This window comes from Pongo pygmaeus, chromosome 1, assembly GCF_028885625.2.
Source record: "Pongo pygmaeus isolate AG05252 chromosome 1, NHGRI_mPonPyg2-v2.0_pri, whole genome shotgun sequence".
Lineage (NCBI taxonomy): Eukaryota > Metazoa > Chordata > Mammalia > Primates > Hominidae > Pongo > Pongo pygmaeus.
Genome location: NC_072373.2, coordinates 201,651,238 through 201,673,317, shown reverse-complemented (window position 1 = coordinate 201,673,317; position 22,080 = coordinate 201,651,238). Strand labels below are relative to the sequence as shown.

General features: G+C 43.4%; 1 protein-coding gene across 5 annotated transcripts in view; it reads right to left on the bottom strand.

Moving 5' to 3' along the window:
• Positions 1-21,676, bottom strand: part of SRSF4 (serine and arginine rich splicing factor 4) — a 38,613-nt gene extending 16,937 nt beyond the window's left edge. For 2 of the 5 annotated variants that reach the window (XM_054497664.1, XM_054497678.2), the window contains exon 1: positions 16,586-17,313. In XM_054497664.1, coding sequence (XP_054353639.1) covers positions 16,586-16,692 — 107 coding nt within the window. In that variant the 5' untranslated portion in view covers positions 16,693-17,313. Of the gene's footprint in view, positions 1-431; positions 583-1,117; positions 1,293-1,961; positions 2,146-3,734; positions 3,871-5,655; positions 9,025-16,585; positions 17,314-21,534 lie in introns of those variants that run through there. The other 3 variants (XM_054497674.2, XM_063666914.1, XM_054497669.2) reach the window with 3 other exon arrangements.
• Positions 21,677-22,080: the final 404 nt, after the last annotated feature.

Sequence of the window (22,080 nt, the reverse complement as noted above, 5' to 3'; positions counted from 1 at the left end):
CCCTATGCATATGAAAGAATAAAAAGCAAGACCTCACTATTCAATATACAACACCCTTCAAGTAAAAGAAGAAACTCCTTTCTTTAATGTTTCTCTGTAATAGGTTGAGTATTCTGAATCCAAAAATCCAAAATCGGAAATGCTCGAAAATCTGAAACTTTCTGAGCAGCAACAAGATGCTCAAATTTGCTCACCAGAACATTTTGGATTTTCAGTTTAGGAATGCTCAACCATTAAGTTCAATACAAACATTCCCAAATCCCAAAAAAAACCCCCTGAAATCCAAAATTGGTCTGATCCCAAACACTGTGTTGTCTTTACCAAAACTATTTTCCTCTGGTCACATTCTATCCTCACAAACCTAGTCAAAAGAATGAGGGGAAGTTGCTGTCATTTTCCCTCTAAAAAAAGGCAGGCACCATGATTCTTACCAAGTATAGACAGGTATCTGGATACCACAAACAAAAGCCACACTGAATTACATGGGCTGCTCTAAACTTTAGTCCATTCTTATCCCATTGCCAATGCGCTCATCTTCCTCATTCAACAGCTGATGTACTGTTCAGGTTATCAGTCATAATTCTGAAAAGGTAGAACTGGAATGACATATTTTTAAAACTAAGGTACTCTAAGACTTCAACTTTTGAAATGTTAACCACACTTCTTCAGGCAAGAATTATTATCTGAGTTTGTATCCTTGCTAAATATGCTTTCTCTGATCCTAATAGCCTATACCAATGGTCCCAAACACCACCAAGTCTGCCCTTTGCTCTGTTATGTTCTACTGAATAGGATTTACCTCAACCCTTTTCAGAACAGCTTAGGGTCACTTGTGTCTTCCAAACATCTTCACTGAACAGGGAGACTAAGTCCTGTCTGCAATCTGATGCCCATGGCTTGCTCTGGAAACAGGCTGATCAATGGCTAACTGGGCAAGGCACGACTAAGGGGGTGCTCAATACCAGAAACTGCTAGGGAGTGGGTATGAGGAGCAGGGGAAAGCAAGCCTCCATGCGTGTGACCGTGGTCACCCACCAACACTGCTTACCGAGGGGCATGCCTTGGGTGGTCTCTCTATAAGAAAATATGCCCCTTTCCACGGTGGATCTCTGCTCACCTTTGTTCTAAAACTGTGCCACATGCTTTTCTTTGTATGTGGACATGACAGTCCTCAGCCAACCATCAGCAGGATGTGAGTTTTGTTTTCACAATGTGGTGAGCCATTCCCACATTCACTCATTTTCCTTGTAAGAACCGAACCTCTCCATGGCTGGTCAGGATTAGGGATGTTGCTGTAGCCAAGGAAAAATTTTCATCTGTTGAAGTTAACCCACGGGGTGGCTTGAACCCTCAATCTAGAGTCAGTAGCACTGTACTTTAAGGGTAAAGCCCTTAAATCTACCCTGAAAGAAATGGCATTCAGTGAACAGGAATCAAACAGCTTTCTTTCAAAGCACTCAGTGATGTCCTATGCTTCAGCCAACTTGGTCTTATGAGGTTAAAAAGTCAGGACACACTGATAGGACAGTACTAAAAAAACGGTAATTCTTGCTGTCTGCATAAAGTGCTTGGCAAACTGTAGAAAGACACTTCTGCAACCAACTCTAGTGCTCCGAAGAGGCCAACTCAGAGAAAAGCTTGTGAATGAGAACAGTGTAAGTAACTGCCCCGATTCCAAAGGTCTGCAACATTCCAGGGAACCAGCGTTCAGGCACTCACAGAAGAATTAACCAGTGTCACATTTACTGCTCAGGATCAGTGATTATGGTTGCAATTTGACTTTCCTGGCAACAGAGGGTTGTTTACAACCCACAACTAAAAGCTGCTACCACATGAAATGGGTTCCTGAGATCCTTTCCTTCCTTGAGACAGGAAGGAGGCTGCTCTGGGCATCGTGGCCTCTCTTTAGTCTCAGAGGAGGGAGGGCCATCAAGGCCACCTGGAGGAGGTGGATGACTTACCCGTGCTCACTGAGTGGCAGAGCTGGGGTGCGACTTCAGGGCTCACCATTACCCAGTCTGGGACTCTTTTCACGTCGGCAAACTGGCAGTTCCCGCACACCAAGGGCTCTCTGATTAGAGCTAGTGTGGATTCCTGGTCTGCAAACGTTGGCCACAGCTCAGTCTGCACTTGATCTTTCCCCACCTTCAAAGAAGAAAACCTACCTCATGATTTCTCTCTTCCGGATCCCTTGACCATCTAATTTGCTCCCAACACCTTTGTAATCACTTCTAACTATACCTTTTTGGTTACCCACTGGGTCTACTGCCAAGTTCTGCAGTTTTCTCATTTGCTGGGCCTTCAGGGCTGTCTCTACCATTTGGATTAATTTATGTAATTCTAGGCTAGAGCTATTTTTACTTAGTCAACTTGTCTTTTGCATTGTATCAGGAAAAGTCAGCTACTAAATCATTTTTTTTTGTTTAGAAGTCTATAACGACTCCTAAGTATCTTTATGTCACTCTCTAAACTTGGAACACCTTGACTACACAAGTTGAATTATATCAATCTTCTTCCATATGCTTGAGAATTACCTCTTTCATGAAGCCTCAGAAACTTGCCTATTCCAATTATTTTAGGACTTTCTTTAGCTTTAGCACTTCTATTCAATTTTATGCTTTGTTTTTGTTTTTTTGAGATGGAGTCTCGCTCTGTCACCCAGGCTGGAGTGCAAAGGCACAATCTCGGCTCACTGCAACCTCCACCTCCCAGGTTCAAGCAGTTCTCTTGCCTCAGCCTCTTGAATAGCTGGGATTACAGGCACACGCCATCACGCCCAGCTAATTTTTACATTTTTAGTGGAGACAGGGTTTCACCACGTTGGTCAGGCTTGTCTCGAACTCCTGACCTTGTGATTCGGCCGCCTCAGCCTCCCAAAGTGCTGGGATTACAGGCGTGAGCCACTGTGCCCAGTCATGTTTCTGTAGCTTTTTAAGTCTTGTTTTTGTCTTTGTGCTTACCTTCTCTTTTGATTATGAGCTCTTCACTAACAAAAACAAAGGCTAATATCTGTTGGCTATTTAGCACAGTGCCTGGCACAGTAAATAATTTATCCATAATATTTCATTCATTCGTATATCAAATGTGAAGAATGTATTATTCTTCTTCCCATTTTACAATGAGAAACTGAGGCTTGGAGAGGCTAAGCAACTTGCTCATTTTCAAGGAGCTCATGAGTGAAGGAGCTAGATTTGAACCCAGACCCATGACTCTAAAAACCCCAGCTCTAAACCACAAGGTTCTAATTCCTTTTTTTTTTTTTTAAAGATAGTCTCGCTCTGTCGCCCAGGCTGGAGCACAGCGGCGCGATCTCCAGTCACTGCAACCTCTAACTCTGGGCTCAAACAATTCTTGTACCTCAGCCTTTAGAGTGGCTGGGACTACAGGTGTGCACCAACATGCCCGGCAAATTTTTTGTATATATATATATATATTTTTTTTTTGGAGAGACAGGGTTTCACCATGTTGCCCAGGGTGGTCTCGAACTCCTGAGCTCAGGCAATCCACCTGCCTCAGCCTCCCAAAGTGCTAGAATTACAGGCATGAGCCACCACGCCCGGCCTTCTACTGTATTTTAAAGGCAGATGCTTCTCTTCCAGTCCTGTGTACCATCTTTTTTCATTCAATAAATGCTGCTGCTTGACTTAATGATACTCTAACATCAGATAAAGTCAGGCTGTAGTAAAGGTTTTTGATATAATGGGGTAAAGTCTCTAGAGAAAAAAGAAATTGACCTTGGGGCAGGGTGAAGCACCTCTAAGCTGGGGGTATGTGACAACCAGGTTACTTTCACTCGTCTTTTGGTTCCCATTAGCCAGTGTCAGCCATCTGGTCCTTCCGAAAACATGTGTGGGTTCAGAACATAACAGACTAGAAGAATAGAGGAAAAATAAGATTATTCTGTGCAATCCCCATTCTGGAGGTCCCATATCAACCCCCGGAGTCTGTCTTTGGTTCTAAGGCTCAGCAAAAATTAGACCAGCATAAAGAAGATGAAGACTTGGACCTAGACGTGGTGGATGTGAATGAATATTGGCAATATTATGTATTTAGGAATGTATTTAATTAGTTTTGCAAGGAATGGTGACTCGAACCAAAAAATATAAGCGTGAATGGTAGGAGGGAAATGGGCCAGAAATCAAAGAATACTAGAAAGTTTACAGACTTTCAACTATACAAAGGTTAAAGCAGCAACCAGAAAAGTACCATGCAGATGATAAACATCTAAGATGTGATTTAATTTTCATTAACTAAAAACTATTTTTAACATGCAGCCCACTAGGCCTCTTCTTCACATTTCTTTGTAATAATAACTACTCCTATTTTTGAAAGTTTTACGATGTATAAAGCATTATGCTAAGTGCTTTACACACATTATAGCCATTTAATTTTCACAACTCTGAGGTTTACTGTCATCTGACAGATCAAGAAACTAACTTAGAGGAGGTGAGTAACTTGCCAAGGCTATCCCAAAGACCTGGGATTCTTCACACCCAGCTAACCTAAAACCTGCATTCTACCACCACGTTCTAACCGCCTCCTATACACCAATGAAAAGAAGTGGTCCATAAAACCAGAGTTGGAGAAACGCAAGCTCTTGCACAGAAAATCAGTTTCATCAAATTATGTGCTGTAGTGTGGAAGACAAATGCCCACAGGAATATAAGCATCTTATGAGAAAGAGTAAGTGGCAAGAAAATACCATTTCTGCATGTGATGTGTGCTAATACCAGTAAGTTGTGAACATTTATTCTCTACAAGTGGAACCAAACCCATATGCCATCAAAATTTTAATACTAGTCTAGGAAAACAAAAAAAGGTAACAAATCATTAAGAAATATATCTCAGCAATGAGAACACAAATATATCAGTGGGAAAATTGAACTCATGATCCTTTCTCATAAAGTAAACCAACTGTTGAAAAAAAATCTCTAATAATGAACTAACCAAACTCAAGCCCATGGTATTGAGTCCACATTGCAGATAACAGCCCATCTCTAACAGAATATATATTCACATAGCAGGGTGAGAAAAATAGAACAATCATTATCCTAAACACCAAACAGTAAAACTAAATCCTCCCAGAATGGAAGGTAGAAAGGAGTCTGTATCAAATATGAATTTAGTCTTACTCTGTAACTGCTCTATGAGCCTATTTGCCAACTTTGTTTTAGCTATTCAAAACTTTCAAAAATGAACTAAGTCAGCTAAGGTATTTCACTTTTACACTGCAAATAGTTTGTGGATCAAACTATCATTACCCCCTGCAATCATAACTGAACTTTCTTTTTTGATATTTTAAAGTCAACATGGCTTTCCTGAAAGGGAGGGCAGATACAATCATCTGTGTCCATTTCAATTTTCTGACACTTTTCAACACTAAGGATAAATGAAATTGAAAGGTTTCAAAAAAGGGGAATCAACTATTCCCTGATGACACACTAAAAGTTCATGAAGACTCAACCACAAATTAAAAACGATTTGAAAAAACTCAAGAGATGAAAGTCACATTACCAATTTAGAATAAAACTCTTGGGATTTAATATAGAATTACTGTATCTGTTATTCCTACTTAATTAAATAAAGGTTTACACTCTGCAGACAGCACTACCTGATTCCACACAAAAGCTACAAACAAAACCAGTTCATACTTACCTCTTAAACAACACAATGAGCAGGCTGCCAGGTGTTAAAGCTTCATAAAGATGATGCCTCTTGGATCATCTTGGCTGTATGAGGCACCATGTCCCTCATAAACGCCCCTGGTCCCTGGGCTGGAGTCTGTTTCTTCATTTTCATTTTTGGTTAAAGATGCCACTCCCTATGCTTTTATTAATTAGTGGATGCCACTAATTAAGTATTTTAATGAATTTTTCAAATTCTTTTAAAATGGATGAATCAATAGCTTCATTTCAATTACATGAAAACCTTTCCAAGCCCATGCTTCTGGTCTGTGGTTCCTGACTCCCCTGCCTGAGCCTCCTGCTCTGTCTGCCCTCTTCATTCCTGAAGGCTGAATTCAAACCTCCCTCTTTCAGACTTCTTCTTCTCTCTAGGTCTTGGGGGTCTTTGTTCATGAAGGTCTCCTTTCTGGCATAAAAACCTAAACCCATGGTTGGGGACCTGGGAGAAATAAAGTGCCTTTCAAGTGCTTCTTCAGGCATTGTGTGCAGTTCAGAAATCTTTAGCCTGGGAGACTTTCATCTCAACACACAGAAAAGTCAAGTAAAACATTTCCTCAAACTATGGGCATACAAATTCAGAGCATAATCTAATCCCTCACCTTCAGGATACTGCAAGACCAGATGGCCCTAGGAATGACAATAGGGCAGAGAACATTTACTTGTACAAATCCTTCCTCAGCCAACCACAATAAAGCTGATACCACCTTATAGCTTTTCAAAAAGTAGCCTGAGGAGGAGAATCACTAGCAATCTCCAACTAAGGACAACACCATAAAAAATACCATGTCTCACTTTTGGCAGTAACTTGTCAGCTTGCTGGAAGCCTCTACAGAGACTAAAGGCTGAACAAGCCCGGAAACCTGAACTACCCTCTCAGCCTCGGAGGCAAGTTCCCAAAGAACAGGACTAAAGGAAATAGCATGAGGGAAGCTTCGAATGCCAATGCCCACATGTATCTAATATATGAATTTTAAAAATCTTCTATTTCCGGAGCTGTCAATAACTCATTTTGTAACCTTGGGCCAGTCATCTTATCACCCCATGCCTCAGTTTCCCCATCAGTACAAACTAGGGACAACACTTGTTTATAAAGTGCTTTGACATACTCAGTTGAAAAATAAGCCATACAAATGCATTAATATTTTCGAAAGTTTTAAGATTTCAGTGTTAGCTTACAAATTTGTAAGTATCACCCCAATGGTATTCTCTCAGATGCCTGGAGCACCTTTCTTCTGAGGAGCTCAAAGTACAATTTGCGGTTCTGGGTACCTGGAAGCATAAAAAAATACTAGAAACCCAAACCACATTTTATTACCGAGTCTATATCCTGTGCCTATCTTTTAAGAAGGGATAAATACTTCACATGGCCCTTAAATTCATACAATACCTCAATGAGAAAGGAGGAGCAAAACAGTATATTAAACTGAAGAATAGGGATTTTAAATGACTTAGGCAAATAATTACAAATGATGTTTATTCATACCACAAACTGAAGGGACCAAGAACCAAGGAGTGGAGGTCTTGAACCAGGGCAATTTATGCTAGCAACATTTGGTCAAAAATCTCAATGTGGTATTATCTCTTGGCATTGATTTTTCAAAATGACATAAAAAAATTAAATTCCCCATGTATTGGGGGAAAAAATACACTTTTTTGGGGGTAAGTTGACTTCAAAAAGTGACTTTTAATAAAAAAAATTTGATCACAATTGTAACAGTTATATTACTAATAAAACAATGATAGAATGGTACTTAACTCATAGTCCTCTCTCTCACTATTTATTATTCAGTCAAAAAAAACTTCCTGATTATTTTTCACTTGGTAAATTAGCATTTTTTATTTTTATTTTTTATTTTTGAGACAGAGTCTCACTCTGTCACCCAAGCTGGAGTGGAATGGTGTGATCTCACACTGCAACTTCTGCCTCCCGGGTTCAAGCGGTTCTCCTGCCTCAGCCTCCCAAGTAGCTGGGATTGCAGGAGCCTACCACCATGCCCAGCTAATTTTTGTAATTTCAGTAGAGACAGGGTCTCATCATGTTGGTCAGGCTGGTCTTGAACTTCTGACCTCAGGTGCTCCGCCTGCTTTGGCCTCCTAAAGTGCTGGAATTACAGATGTGAGCCACCACGCCTGGCCAGCAAACACAACAGGGGTACTCCATGCTGTTTAGGTGGCCATCACACGGGCATGCTCATACACTGCAGGTGTTAAGTGTAGCTGGTACAGCTTTTCTGCAAAGTTATTTGGTTACAGGCACTGAGATACTCGAATATGTTCACTCCTGCTGTGACACATGAATTTTATTTCATGGAATCCATATGTACTCAGGGATAATAAAAATGCAAACAAAGTTTTATGCAGATAATACCCATCACAGGGTTACTTATAACAGCAAGAATTAGGAGACCAAAAAAAGATAGACAATATAAGAGAAATGGTTGGGTAAATCATAATGTGGCCATACAATGGATTTTATGAAGCCATTAATAAGGAAGATTTTAATGTAATAGAAAATACATGAGATAAATTAAGTAAAAAAAGTGTGACACAAAATTGCACGTAAAAGCTCACCCATCTTAAAAGGATTCTTAATGATACTTTTCACTTTATGCTTTCATAATATCTAAATGATCTACAATTAACCTACATTTATTCTCTAATGAGTCAAAAAGGTTTTTTTTTTTTTTTTGAGACGGAGCCTCGCTCTGTCGTCCGGGCTGGAGTGCAGTGGTGCGATCTCCACTCACCGCAAGCTCAGCCTCCCAGGTTCACGCGCCATTCTCCTGCTTCAACCTCCCGAGTAGCTGGGACTACAGGCGCTGGCCACCAGGCCCGGCTAATTTTTTTTGTATTTTTTTTAGTAGAGATAGGGTTTCACCATGTTAGCCAGGATGGTCTCCATCTCCTGACCTCGTGATCCGCCTGCCTCGGCCTCCCAAAGTGCTGGAATTACGGGTGTGGGCCACCATGCCTGGCCCAAAAAGTTTTTTTTTTTTTAGTTCTTTTTTTTTTTTTGAGATGGAGTCTCACTCTGTTGCCCAGGCTGGAGTGCAATGGTGCAATCTCGGCTCCCAGGTTCCAGCGATTCTCCTGCCTCAGCTTCTTCTAAGTAGCTGGGATTACAGCAAGTGCCACCATACCCAGCTAATTTTTGTCTTTTTAGTACAGACGGGGTTTTGCCATGCTGGCCAGGCTGGTCTCAAACTCCTGACCTCAAGTGATCCGCCCACCTCAGCCTCCCAAAGTGCTGGGATTACAGGTGTGAGCCACCGCACCTGGTCCAAAAAGTTTTTGAATTTGTTATGCTTGATAGGCTAAATAGACAAGCCTTAAAGGCTGCCAGATGATTTCCTCACATATAATTCTAAACATTTTAATTAGAAAAAATTAGTTTAAAAAATTATAATAAAGGGCACTGTTCAGAAAAGTAGGAACTCTTGGTGGGTGCAGTGGCTCACGCCTGTAATCCCAGCACTTTGGGAGGATGAGGTGGGCAGATCACCTGAGGTCAGGAGTTCGAGAACAGCCTGGCCAACAAGGTGAAACCCTGTCTCTACTAAAAATACAAAAATTAGCGGGGTGTGGTGGCAGGTGCCTGTAATCCCAGCTACTTGGGAGGCTGAGGCAGGAGAACTGCTTGAACCCAGGAGGCAGAGGTTGCAGTGAGCTGAGATCATGCCACTGCACTGCACTGCAGCCTGGGAGACAGATTGAGACCCCATCTCAAAAAAAAAAAGAAAAATAGGAGCTCTTAAACACGGCAGGTGGAAACATAAATATTAATTTACTGAGTAATGGAACAGCTAGCAAAAGCATTAAAAACGTGTATATACTTTGACTCCCAAAGTCTACTTGTAGGAATCTGCCCTAAGGCAAAAAGAAATGTATACAAAAATTCATATAAAGGATATTCAACAGTATTATACATGCATAAAATAGTACAAAAATAAAGATAACCTAAATGCCTTGCAACATGGTTCTAATTATGTCCATTAAATAACATATGTATGTAGGAGTACTGTGTAGCCATTAGAAACCAGGTTGTAGGAGAATACTTAATGACAAAGGAAAAGGATCAGGCTGTTAGGGTGAAACAAGCAAATTATAAAATAACTTATAGTATGATTCCAAGTTTGAAAAAAAAGGAGTTGGCAGAGGCATAAGAAAAGGGAGAGACTGTGCAGGAGATAGGTCTTTTTTTGTTTTTTTTTTTGATGGAGTCTTGCTCCATCACCAGGCTGGAATGCAGTGGCCCAATCTCGGCTCATTGCAACCTCCACTTCCTAGGTTCAAGCAATTCTCCTGCCTCAGCCTCCTGAGTAGCTGGGACTACAGGCGCGCGCCACCACGTCCAGCTAATTTTTGTATTTTTAGTAGAGACAGGGTTTCACCACGTTGGCCAGGATGGTCTCGATCTCCTGACCTTGTGATCTGCCCGCCTTGGCCTCCCAAAATGTTGGGATTACAGGCGTGAGCCACCGCAACCGGCCGGTGGGTTTTTTAATTAAAAAAAAAAAAGGAGACAGAATGTGTGCATGCACATGCCCATACCTGTATGTGAAAAAAAGCAAAACTAAAAAACCCAAAATGCAACGAGTTTCATCTTTGGATTTTTTTTGGTCCTTCTCCATATAAAAAAAATTATAATAGGCCAGGTGAGGTGGCTCACGCCTGTAATCCCAGCACTTTGTGAGGTAGATCACTTGAGGTCAGGAGTTCAAAACCAGCCTGGCCAACATGGTGAAACCCCGTTTCTACGAAAAATACAAAAATTAGCCGGGGGTGGTGGCACACACCTGTAATCCCAGCTACTTGGGAGGCTGAGGCAGCAGAATCGCTTGTACCTGGGAGGTGAGCCACGATCGTGCCACTGCACTCCAGCCTGGGTGACAGACAGAGAGAGACTCCATCTCAGAAAAAAAAAAAAAAAAAAAAATTCCAATCATAAATATGTGCTACTTTGAAAATTAAGAGTGGGTCTTTAATTTTAACTATACATAAAGAGAGTTGTTCAAACATGCTTTTAAACAAAACTTGTTTTAACCTCTTCTTAAGATAATCCTAAAATTAATCCAGAACCAAATGTCTTCCTTGTCTTAACATAGACTCTAATGCTTTCTACTTGCCAGTGCAAATGGGATGCTATTTCTGAGGCTGGCAGAAGGGCTTAAAAACAAAAAGGTGGCCGGACATGGTGGCTCACACCTGTAATCCCAGCACTTTGGGAGGCCGAGGCAGGCGGATCATGAGGTCAGGAGATCGAGACCATCCTGGCTAACACGGTGAAACCCTGTCTCTATTAAAAATACAAAAAATTAGCCGGGCGTGGTGGCACGCGCCTATAGTCCCAGCTACTTGGGAGGCTGAGGCAGGAGAATTACTTGAACCCAAGAGGTGGAGGTTGCAGTGAGCTGAGATTGTGCCACTGCAGTCCAGCCTGGGCGACAGAGCAAGACTCCATCTCAAAAAAAAAAAAAAACCAAAAAAACAACAAATAGGTGGTAGGGTTCCTAAAGGCAAAGTGTTTGCTTTTTCTTTTGTCACTCATTAGTTATAGCATTATCATAAAAATGATAAAGCACTTTTCTGCCACTTGGTGGTAGGTGAAGATAATCCCTCTCATGATTAAGAATACAGTAACCATGAATGATTAAGAATACAGTAACCATTTAATTCTTGGCAGAAGCCTTGGAATTAAAACTAAAAACTTAAAAAAAAAAAAAAAAAGAAAAAAAAAATACTGTAACAGCTCATCTAACCAGAAACCAGCAACCTGGAACATTAAACTAACTATATACTTCCTAATCTGTCAAGAATTCCGGAGTCAAAAGAGAAAAATCCCTGTGTAGGTGCTGGGGTTGGCAGAAATTCTTCTCAGTATCTAAGGCTTAATAATGCCCTCCAGTGAGCAGTGACACACAGAACAACGACCTGCCTCACTCGAAGAGTCTTGAACTCCACATTAAAAAAGTTATGGTGCATTAAACAAGGGCGAAAACAAAAATTTTCTGGTAATAATTAGATAGCATGACTAAACAGACCACAACATCCCCTGAAAATTCAGGCTATTCATGATTTCACTGTTCCATGAAACAAAGGTTCTGAAGTTTAAATCCAAGTTTCCCTTGAGAGTTTTAATTCATGACTTTAACTAAAAAATAAAACTATAAATTTCAATGATCTGGGGGTTCATCCTCCTAGCTACTAGACAGGCAAAATAATCTTAATACGTGGTAAGTTTTATTCATTAACTAAAATATGGAAAAGCTAAGATAAAAATATCTGACTAAAACCAGAAGATTTTGTGACAAAAGGGCAACTAATGTACTCAAAATTCTTTCACACTTTACATGAAGTGGCTTATTATAAAAAATAAAATCTATATACAATCAAAGCCAGCAAAAGTTACCACAGAGCTGAAAGGGTATAAACAAGTGTTGCTAATATTGTTGTTTCCTTGACGTGCATCTAGGATTCCTGCCCCTCCCTTCACTACAGTGACTCTTTTTTTTTTTTTGAGACAAAGTTTTGCTCTTGTTGCCCAGGCTGGAGTGCAATGGCACGATCTTGGCTCACCGCAACCTACGCCTCCGAGGTTCAAGCGATTCTCCTGCCTCAGCCTCCCGAGTGGCCAGGATTACAGGCATGTGCCACGACGCCTGGCTAACTTTGTATTTTTAGTAGAGACAGGGGTTTCTCCATGTTGGTCAGGCTGGTCTTGAACTTCTGACCTTGGGTGATCTGCCTGCCTTGGCCTCCCAAAGTGCTGGAATTACAGGCGTGAGCCACTGCGCCAGGCCCTTGCAGTGACTCTTGAAGTTTATGGGGCGGGTAGAAATGCAGGAGACCTTAATGGGAACCGGAATGGTCTATATGATCCTGGGAGATCTTCATTGTATTTGTGGTCCCAAACCATCTTTCAAAAAGTTCTCTAAAACAGTGGCAATCTACATTAGTGTTGCCTGGTGTAATAAAATGGCAGGCAATGAACTCTTGCTTACATACCTCTTCTCCAAATCCTCTCAGGGTCCACAGAATCCTTTCCGAACACTAAATCTCCTTTGAAGAACTCATTTGTTTCCTTATTTGGTCATCTTCCTATTATACAAGCTTTTTTTTTTTTTTTTTTTTCTTTTTGAGACAGTCTTGCTCTGTTGCCTAGGTTGGAGTGCAGTGATGCAATCTCCACTCACTGCAACCTCCACCTCCCAGGTTCAAGCAATTCTCCTGCCTTAGCCTCTAGAGGAGCTGGGATTACAGGTGCCCACCACCACACCCAGCTAATCTTTGTATTTTTAGTAGAGATGGGGTTTCACCATGTTGGCCAGGCTGGTCTCAAACCCCTGACTTCAAGTGATCCACCTACCTCGGCCTCCCAAGGTGATGGGATTACAGGTGTGAGCCACCGTGACCGGTCTAGACAAGCATTTTATGCCTTGTTTAATTCTAAACTTAACTTACAACCCTTCAGCCTAACATATCTACTGATACATCTCACTTCTACAAATCTGAACTCCAGCAATTCTTCAAAGACCTATCTAAAGCATTCAAAATCTGTTTCTGAGTTTCAATTACTTTTTTTTTTTTTTTTTCTTTGAGACAGAGTCTCACTGTCGCCCAGGCTGGATTGCAGTGGCACGATCTCAGCTCACTGCAAGCTCCACCTCCCAGGTTCACGCCATTCTCCTGCCTCAGCCTCTCGAGTAGCTTGGACTACAGGCGCCTGCCACCATTCCCGGCTAATTTTATTTTATTTTATTTTTATTTTTAGTAGAGACGGGGTTTCACCATGTTAACCAGGATGATCTCGATCTCCTGACCTTGTGATCTGCCCGCCTCGGCCTCCCAAAGTGCTGGGATTACAGGTCACTGAGCCCAGCCTCTGAGTTTCAATTACTAATCACAATCTAGGTATGCTCAAACATGCTTCTCAGTAGGGAGATAAACTGCCCTTCTGTTTGGGGACTATAAGCTTACATATATAGCTAAGTTATGCTTTTTCTTTTGTACTCACTCCTTCCTTTCAGACTCCCCAGCGTTTTTGCTATACAGGCAATTTTTACTTGAAATACATCTTTACCATTGGTCTTCTTCCCAGAAGTCGTTTTCCTCTGTAATGATTCCTCAATGATGCCAGGAGGTCATATTGTGTGCTGTTTGGTGACCGTCATACCTGTCTTTGAAACTCTAAAATGACTTCATTTCAACCTTGACTTTCAATGACATTTCACGCATATCATGGTTTGGCAGCATAACTGTAAGAATGAACAGTTCTTTAAAAAACCACCCAGGTATTTAGGGTCCTGAAAGGCTCTTTCCTCTTATCACTCCATCTTCCTTTTGGGTCGCTCACTTCTTCCTTCCAGAGCCTTTGAATTCCTACTCATTGATTTTGAATTTTTAGTGTAAAATCTTAATAGTCGTTGTTTCTGGTTTATGTTGTTAAATTTCTAGATTCTTCATAAAGCTCGATCCATGCTAGATTGCTTATTATTTTTCATAATTGCTTCTTACTGGACCATATCTTCAACACCAATTATGACATTAAAAAAATATTTTTTCCCTATTCATCAAAAAGCAAAAAAAGTCATCATTGTACTTATTTTATTAGAGATGGGGGTCTTGCTGTTACCCAGACTGGAGTGCAGTGTCACAATCGTAGCTCACTGTAGCCTTGAAATCCTAGGCTGAAGTGATCCTCCGGCCTCATCCTCTGAAGTAGCTAGGACGACAGGCGAGTGCCACCATGCGTGGCTAATTAAAAAATTTTTTTTCGTAGAGATGGGGTCAGGCTGGTCTCAAACTCCTGGCCTGAAGTAATCCTCACACTTCAGCTGGGATTACAGGCACAAGTCACCATGCCTGAACCCCAACTACGACATATACTATTCCCAGAAACCTAAATTTCTTCACTTCAAGCTCTAATCTATTCTTCAAAGCCCATTTCAACACATCTTTTCAAGCAAATCATTCCAAGCTTTACTAGTTAAGAGTTTAAAGCGAAAGCAAACATTTCTTAATTCAAAGTGCACATGTCATAATTGCTTAATTTATTCAAGAGCAGAACTGTTTTCTGCCTCCTCCCCCAATTCATTAAGCACAGTGGTGGACATTTTCTTGATGGGTTATCAATACATTTGGTTGATGAATCAGTTTCCCATTAACAGTCTTGTCATTTCCTGCACACTATCACCTGAGTAACCTTAGAAAATAGACCTCACCAAACACGCTTTATGTTATCAAACACCAACAAGCAAAGATGTTTCCTCATCCCTCTGATTATAGCTGCCACTTACTGCCTAAGCCAAACGTTTTACATTTATTATCTCTAATCTTCCTCTTCCACATTAATGAGCAACCAGGTTCAGAGAAGTAACTTGCCCATACGTAGTAAGTGGTGGAACCAGGATTTGACTTAGGCCTGGCTGGCTTCAAAATCCACACTTTGCCCACAAAAGTTAGTTATTCTGTCAATTTAGCTGGGCTCTGAAAAAAACTGGAGTTTTAACTTTCACATATATGATATGTACACAATAACGTCTACCCGCCACTTCAATATATCCTTAAGAACTGAACATTTTACTGTAGAAAAGGAGTAGTTTTCTAAGCCTTTTACTGTAAAAGAAATCAGTACTTTACTAAAGACGTCCTCAGAAAGAAAACGATTCTTCCTAACGATTAATTTGAAATGACTTTTTAAACCAAGATAATCATTTCAGAATACGGTAGCTACCAATTTGTCTCATACTTGAAACATACTTAGGTAACCTTCAAAATGTTTCAGGTGTCAGTTGCTATACATAACCCTGGGGAGTAAACGGTAGCTATATTACTCCTGTTGCAAAGTAGAGGTTTTTTTTTTTTTTTTTTTAAGCCAAGAGTTCTCTAACACCCAAGGTTTAGTGCCCTAAAATGTCACCCCAGTCCTTTTAATTTTATATCCATGCCTTCCAAGCCCTACCTAACATCTCCTGGTCCCCAGTTTTCCCCGTTGAGTATTTTCTCCAGGCCTGATTCCTCAAGTTTTCCCTAAAACCTGTAGCTCATGCTGGCACTATTTTTGCCGAAGTAGATTTAAGAATACAGGTAATAGATCATACTCTGGGGGAGGCAGTAAGTTAACAATTTCGTCTCCGTCTGCGTTAACCAGACGCAGATACTAGCCAGGGTGACCACTATTCTCCTAACAAATTCTACAACGGCAAAGCAATTTTTCGGTAAGCTGGAGAACGGAAACCACAGCGTGGAAACTCTGCACAGAGTCTTAAAGATAAGGAATTAAGACTAATTTCCTCTTGCAGAGGGAACGGTGAAGGCTTTCAGCACGGCAAGACGATACTTTCGAAACTGTCACTAGACTACTCAAACTGGAGTCTCCCGCCCAAAAGAGCATGGCACACGGCTAAAAAGGGCCTCCCTCCAAGGCTCCAGTCCTCGCGAAAGACGCGCTGTGACCGTCTGATCCATGAGACTGGGCAAGAGGTGAAAGGGAGCAGGAAATCCTGTTTATTTCCAGTAGTCCTCAGAGCGGGAAAGGTTGGTCTCTACCCAGAGACGAATCAGGCCCCAGTTCCGGGCCTAAGAAGGGAAAACCCAGGTCTCCCGGGCGCCCTGAAGCTGTGCCCCCCTGCCTGGAGCACCAGCCCCACTCGGGCTTTCCTTCTCCCCGTCCCACTCAGGGCCTCAGCACAGCTCCCATTATGCCTCCACCACCCCCACCCGCGCAGGCGCAGTGGGAACCGGGGCCTACCCGCGCCCCCGAGGCGCCGCCACTATGGCGGAGCCTGGCCAGGCCGGTAGCCGCTCCGCGCGGACCAGGCGTCCCTCTCCCGTCGCCGCGGCCTCCCCACCACCGCTGGGGTCTGTCCCCGCCCGGCCGGACCCTCTTTCGCCCTCCTCACCCGTTCTTCAGATCCACCTCCAGGATCTTCCCGTAGCCCTTAAAGAAACGCTCCACATCGCGCTCCCGGGCCTGGTAGCTCAGGCGGCCGATGTACACCCGCGGCATCCCGGCAACGGCAGTGATGGCTGGCCCCGGCCCCAGCCCCCCTCAGGCGGCGGCGGGCAAAGCGAGAGCACGGCGGCGGCGGCGGCGGCGGCAACGGGCGGGCGGCGGGACGGACGCAGCCGAACCCCGGCGACGTACGCGAGCACGGAGCTCGCGAGCGCGCGCTTCCACTTCCCCCGCCCTTCCCCTAGGCGGAGGGTAACCGGAGAGAGCGCGCGTTCGCTTCCCGCTCGGCCAGGACTGGGGGAGGAGCTTGCCCGGGGGCGCGCCGACGTGGGGCGGGGAAAGGTGATCGACAGGCGGCGCTGCAGCACGTCCTCGCGCGAGCTCGCCAAAGGGGTTCCTGCACCGCCTTCCGCAGCCAGCTGGCTTCGCCCCTCCCCCGGAAGTGTCGGCACCTCCCAGAGCCCAGCGAGCGAGCCTTCCTGCTTTTGTCCTTTGAACCGGGTGTGGTTTGGATTTTGGAGCTGGAGCTTTGGAATCAAACCTAGCTTCCAAACGATTGTGTACCCGTGACCTTGGGCTTGTTACGCGCGATGTCTCGGACCCTCCTTTATCTTTTCTGTAAAAGGGGGAGAGTAGTTCCTACCTTCCAGAGTTGTCTTGAGAATTATATGAGAATACGTACATAAAGCACTTAGTAGTTTCGTCATATCAAGTGCCCAATAAATGAGACCAGTATTATTTTTAAGAGAGGACACTGCTTAAATAAAAGCAGTGTGAGAAGCGGAGAAGGCTGGAGCTTTGGAGCTAGACTAGGCATGACGCCGAGTAAATTACTTGACCACAATCCAACCTTTTTTTTTTTTTTTTTTTGAGACGAGTTTCGCTCTGTCGCCCAGGCTGGAGTGCAGTGGCGCGACCTCAGCTCACTGCAACCTCCGCCTCCCGGGTTCAAGCGATTCTCCTGCCTCAGCCTCCAGAGTAGCTGGGACTACAGGCGCCTGCCCGCATGCCCGGCTAATTTTTGTATTTTTAGTAGAGAGGAGGTGTCACCATATTGGCCAGGCGGGTCTCGAACTCCTGACCTCAGGTGATCCGCCCGCCTTGGCCTCCCAAAGTGCTGGGATTGCAGGCGTGAGCCACTGCGCCTGGCATATCCAATCTATTTTCTAACCTGTAAAATTAGAATAATGTATACCCATCTCAAGGATTACACAGGTCATTAAATGGGGTAGTGTATGTGAAAGTACTTGGAACAGTGTCTGAAACATGGTAAGAGCTCAATAAATATTGGTTCCCTTCTCACTAACTCCATGTACCTAGAACCACAAAGGGTTTTGTTTCTTTGCTTGTTTTTGTTTTTTGCATATTTTGAAAGGATAACTCAAGGTTCAAATGATATACAGTGAAAAGTCTTCGCTGTCCACTAGCCACTTAGTTTCTCTTCCCAGAGGCAGTTTCTGAAATGTCCTTTAGGAGGTTAATTTACCCTTATAAAACAAATAGTAGGATACTATACGTATGGTTCTACACAAAATATATTTTGAAAATCATTCCATAAGAGTATAAAAGGACTAGTTTTATGGTTCATACCATTTTACACACAGTAATTTATTTAGCCAGTGCCCTAGTGAAGGACATTGAAATAAGTTCCAACCTTTTGTTATTACACTGCTGCAGTAACTTTGCATTTCTCTCTCTCTCTTTCTCTATATATATCATCTATTCCTAGAAATAGGATATTTGGGTCAGAGTTTTTATAAGTTATTGCTCAATTCCCCTTAAGTGGCTGTTTCCTCATATCCTCATCAACACCGTGTTATCAAACTTTTTGATCTTTGCCAATCTGAGAGGTGAAAAATGTTATCTCCAAGTGGTTTAATTTGCAAATACCGTATTTTGCAGAGATATGAGTCTCTCTTCATATGTTTGAGATATATTTTCCTATTTGTGTCTGTGTATATCCTTTCCCCATTTTTGTTATTCATAGGTGCTCACTATATATTAGGAAAATCAGCTTTTTGTCAAACGAGTTGCAAATATTTTTTCCATTTGTTGACTTTTGACTTTGTCAAGAGTGTTTTTTAGCCATGCAAAAACATTAGATATTTATGGGATCAATTTATCCATCCTTTATTTTTCTTTGATTCTGGATTTTATTTTTAAATTTTTATTTATTCTACTTTTTTTTTTTTTGAGACTGAGTCTCGCACTGTCGCCCAGGCTGCAGTGCAGCAGCGCGATCTCAGCTCACTGCAACCTACGCCTTCTGGGTTCAAGCGTTCTCCTTCCTCAGCCTCTAGAGTAGCTGGGATTACAGGTACCTGCCACCATACCTGGCTAATTTTTTTGTATTTTTAGTAGAGAAGGGGTTTCACTATGTTGGCCAGGCTGTTCTTGATCTCCTGACCTCGTGATCTGCCTGCCTCGGCCTCCCAGAGTGCTGGGACTACAGGCGTGAGCCACTGTACCCGGCATTTTTTTTTTTTTTTTTTGAGATGGAGTCTCGCTCTGTTGCGCAGGATGGAGTGTAGTGGCACTATCTTGGCTCACTGCAATCTCTGCCTCCGGGTTCAAGCAATTCTCCTGCCTCAGCCTCCCAAGCAGCTGGGATTACAGGCATGTGCCACCACGCCTGGCTAATTTTTTTGTGTCTTTAGTAGAGACTGGGTTTCACCATGTTGGCCAGGCTGGTCTCGAACTCCTGACCTCAGGTGAGGTGGTGTGAGCCACCGCGCCCGGCAAGAAATCTATTTTGAAAGTAATAATTAGTGGCTGGGTGCGGTGGCTCATGCCTGTAATCCCAGCGCTTTGGGAGGTTGAGGCAGGAGGATCACCTGAGGTTAGTTCAAGACCAGCCTGGTCAACATGGGGAAACCCCATCTCTACTAAAAATACAAAAAATTAGCCAGGTGTGATTGTGTGGGCCTGTAGTTCAGCTATTCAAAAGGCTGAGGCAGGAGAATTGCTTGAACCCAGGTGGCAGAGGTTGCAGTGAGCTGAGATCGTGCCATCACACTCCAGCCTGGGTGACAAGAGCAAAACTCCATCTCAAAAATAGGCCACAGCGCCCGGCCTATTCTACTTTTTTAGAGATGGAGTCTCATTGTTTTCCTGCCTGGTCTTAAACTACTGGGCTCAGGCCAGGCACAGTGGCTCACACCTGTAATCCCAGCACTTTGGGAGGCCGAGGTGGGTGGATCACCTGAGGCCAGGAGTTAAGACCAGCCTGGCCAACATAGTGAAACCCTGTCTCTATTAAAAATACAAAAAATTAGCCAGACATGGTGGCAGGTGCCTATAATCCCAGCTACTCGGGAGGCTGAGGCAGGAGAATAGCTTGAACCCAGGAGGCGGAGGCTGCAGTGAGCCAAGATCGTGCCATTGCACTCCAGCCTGGGCAACAAGAGCGAAACTTTGTCTCAAAAAAGAAACAAACAAACAACTGGGCTCAAGCAATCCTCCCTTCTGCACCTCCCAGTGTTGAGATTACAGGCATGAGCCACTGCACCCGACCTCCTATTTATTATTTTATTTTTTAAATTTAATTTAATTTAATTTTTTGAGACAGAGTTTTGCTCTGTCACCCAGGCTGGAATGCAGTGGCATGATCTTGGCTCACTGCAACCTGTGCCTCCTGGGTTCACACGGTTCTCCTGCCTCAGCCTGCTGAGTAGCTGGGACTACAGGCCCATGCCACCATGCCAAGCTAATTTATATATATATATTTTAGAGACAGAGTTTAACTCTTGTTGCCCAGGCTGGAGTGCAATGGCACGATCCCCGCTCACTGCAACCTCTGCCTCCCGGTTCCTGCCTCAGCCTCCTGAGTAGCTGGGATTACAGGCATGTGCCACCACGCCCAGCTAATTTTATATTTTTAGTAGAGACGGGGTTTCTCCACGTTGGTCAGGCTGGTCTTGAACTTCCAACTCCAGGTGATTCACCCGCCTGGGCCTCCCAAAGGGCTGGGATTACAGGTGTGAGCCACCTTGCCCGGCCATAATCTTTAATTCATTTGGAATTCAGTAAGGTGTGAGGAACATAACATTCTTAAGAACTAGCAATCTGGCCTGGGCAACATGGCAAAAACCCGTCTCTGCAGAAAAAACAACAAAAAAAAATTAGCCAGCCATGGCGGTGCATGCCTGTAGTCCCAGCTACTTGGGAGGCTGAGATGGGGGGCATCTCCTGAGCCCAGGGAGGTTGAGGCTGCAGTGATCTGTGATCATGCCACTGTCCTCAAGCCTGGATATCAGAGTGAGACCCCATCACATGCACACACACACACAAAAACAACAAAAAACCACCAAAACAAAAATCCTAGCACTAAGCTTGGTTGTTATATTAACCTATTGTACAGATGGGAAAGAGAGCCCTCCAGAGGGGAAATGCTTGTCCCTAAAACCTGCTCCTCCTTCCCCAACGCAAGTGGCACCACCATCAGCGAGGTGCCAAAGTTCAACCTTCAACCACTGCATTCAGTCTGTCCTTCTGATTATTCCTTCTAAATATTCACAAATTCATCCCTTCTTTCCATTCCCACTTCCTAAACTAGTTCAGGCCTCATCAGACTGTTCACAGTCAGGGCTTTGATATGTGCTACTCGCTCTGCTTAGAATACAGCTGGCTCCTTCTTCTTCAGGCCTCAGGCCTTCCTTGTCCACCTTATCTCAAGTGCTGTCTGTCATATTTCACAACACTTACTACACAGTCTGTAATTACCTGGTTTATTTATTTACTTGTGCATGGTCTTTCTCCACCACTGGAATGTAAGCTCGCTGGTCTCAGGGACCATGTTTTTTGTTTCCTGCTCTATCCCTAGCACCTAACAACAGTGCCTTTCACATAAAGAGTGTTTAAAATACTTATTGAATGAATACATAAATAATCTCTTACCTGGACTACTTCAATGGCCTCCTGATTCTGCCTTTTTCTCATGCCTCCCCATGAGACACAGACTCAGGGAAATTTGAACTCTCTTCCAGTTGACATGTCAAGAACAAAATCAAGGAGTCTTGAGAAGAGTGGGACCTCCAAGGCCACCTGTGGAACCAAAAGAATTTGGACTGTCTGCTGTAGTGACCAGATATGGTCAGGGGATCTGGCTTCTAGTGCCAGCTCTGCTGCCTGCTGTGTGATCTGGAACAACTCACTTCACATCTCTGGGAGGCTGCTGCTTCTGTAAAGTGGTGACATTAACATCTCAATGACACAGGAAAGTTGTAAGAATCTCTTTTTTCTCTTTCATAAAGCGCCAATGTCTCCTTTCTACTTACCTTTCAGCTAGCCCTGCTGTCTTCCCAGGAATGTTCCTGCCTTCAGATGCAAGCAGATATTGTGCCAGGACTGAGCCTTCTCTTCTCCACCATTTCCAGCTGCTCTGGCTTGGCCTAGTGCTTTACTCAGGGCATGGTGCCTGACAATAAGCGTGGGGCTGGTGGG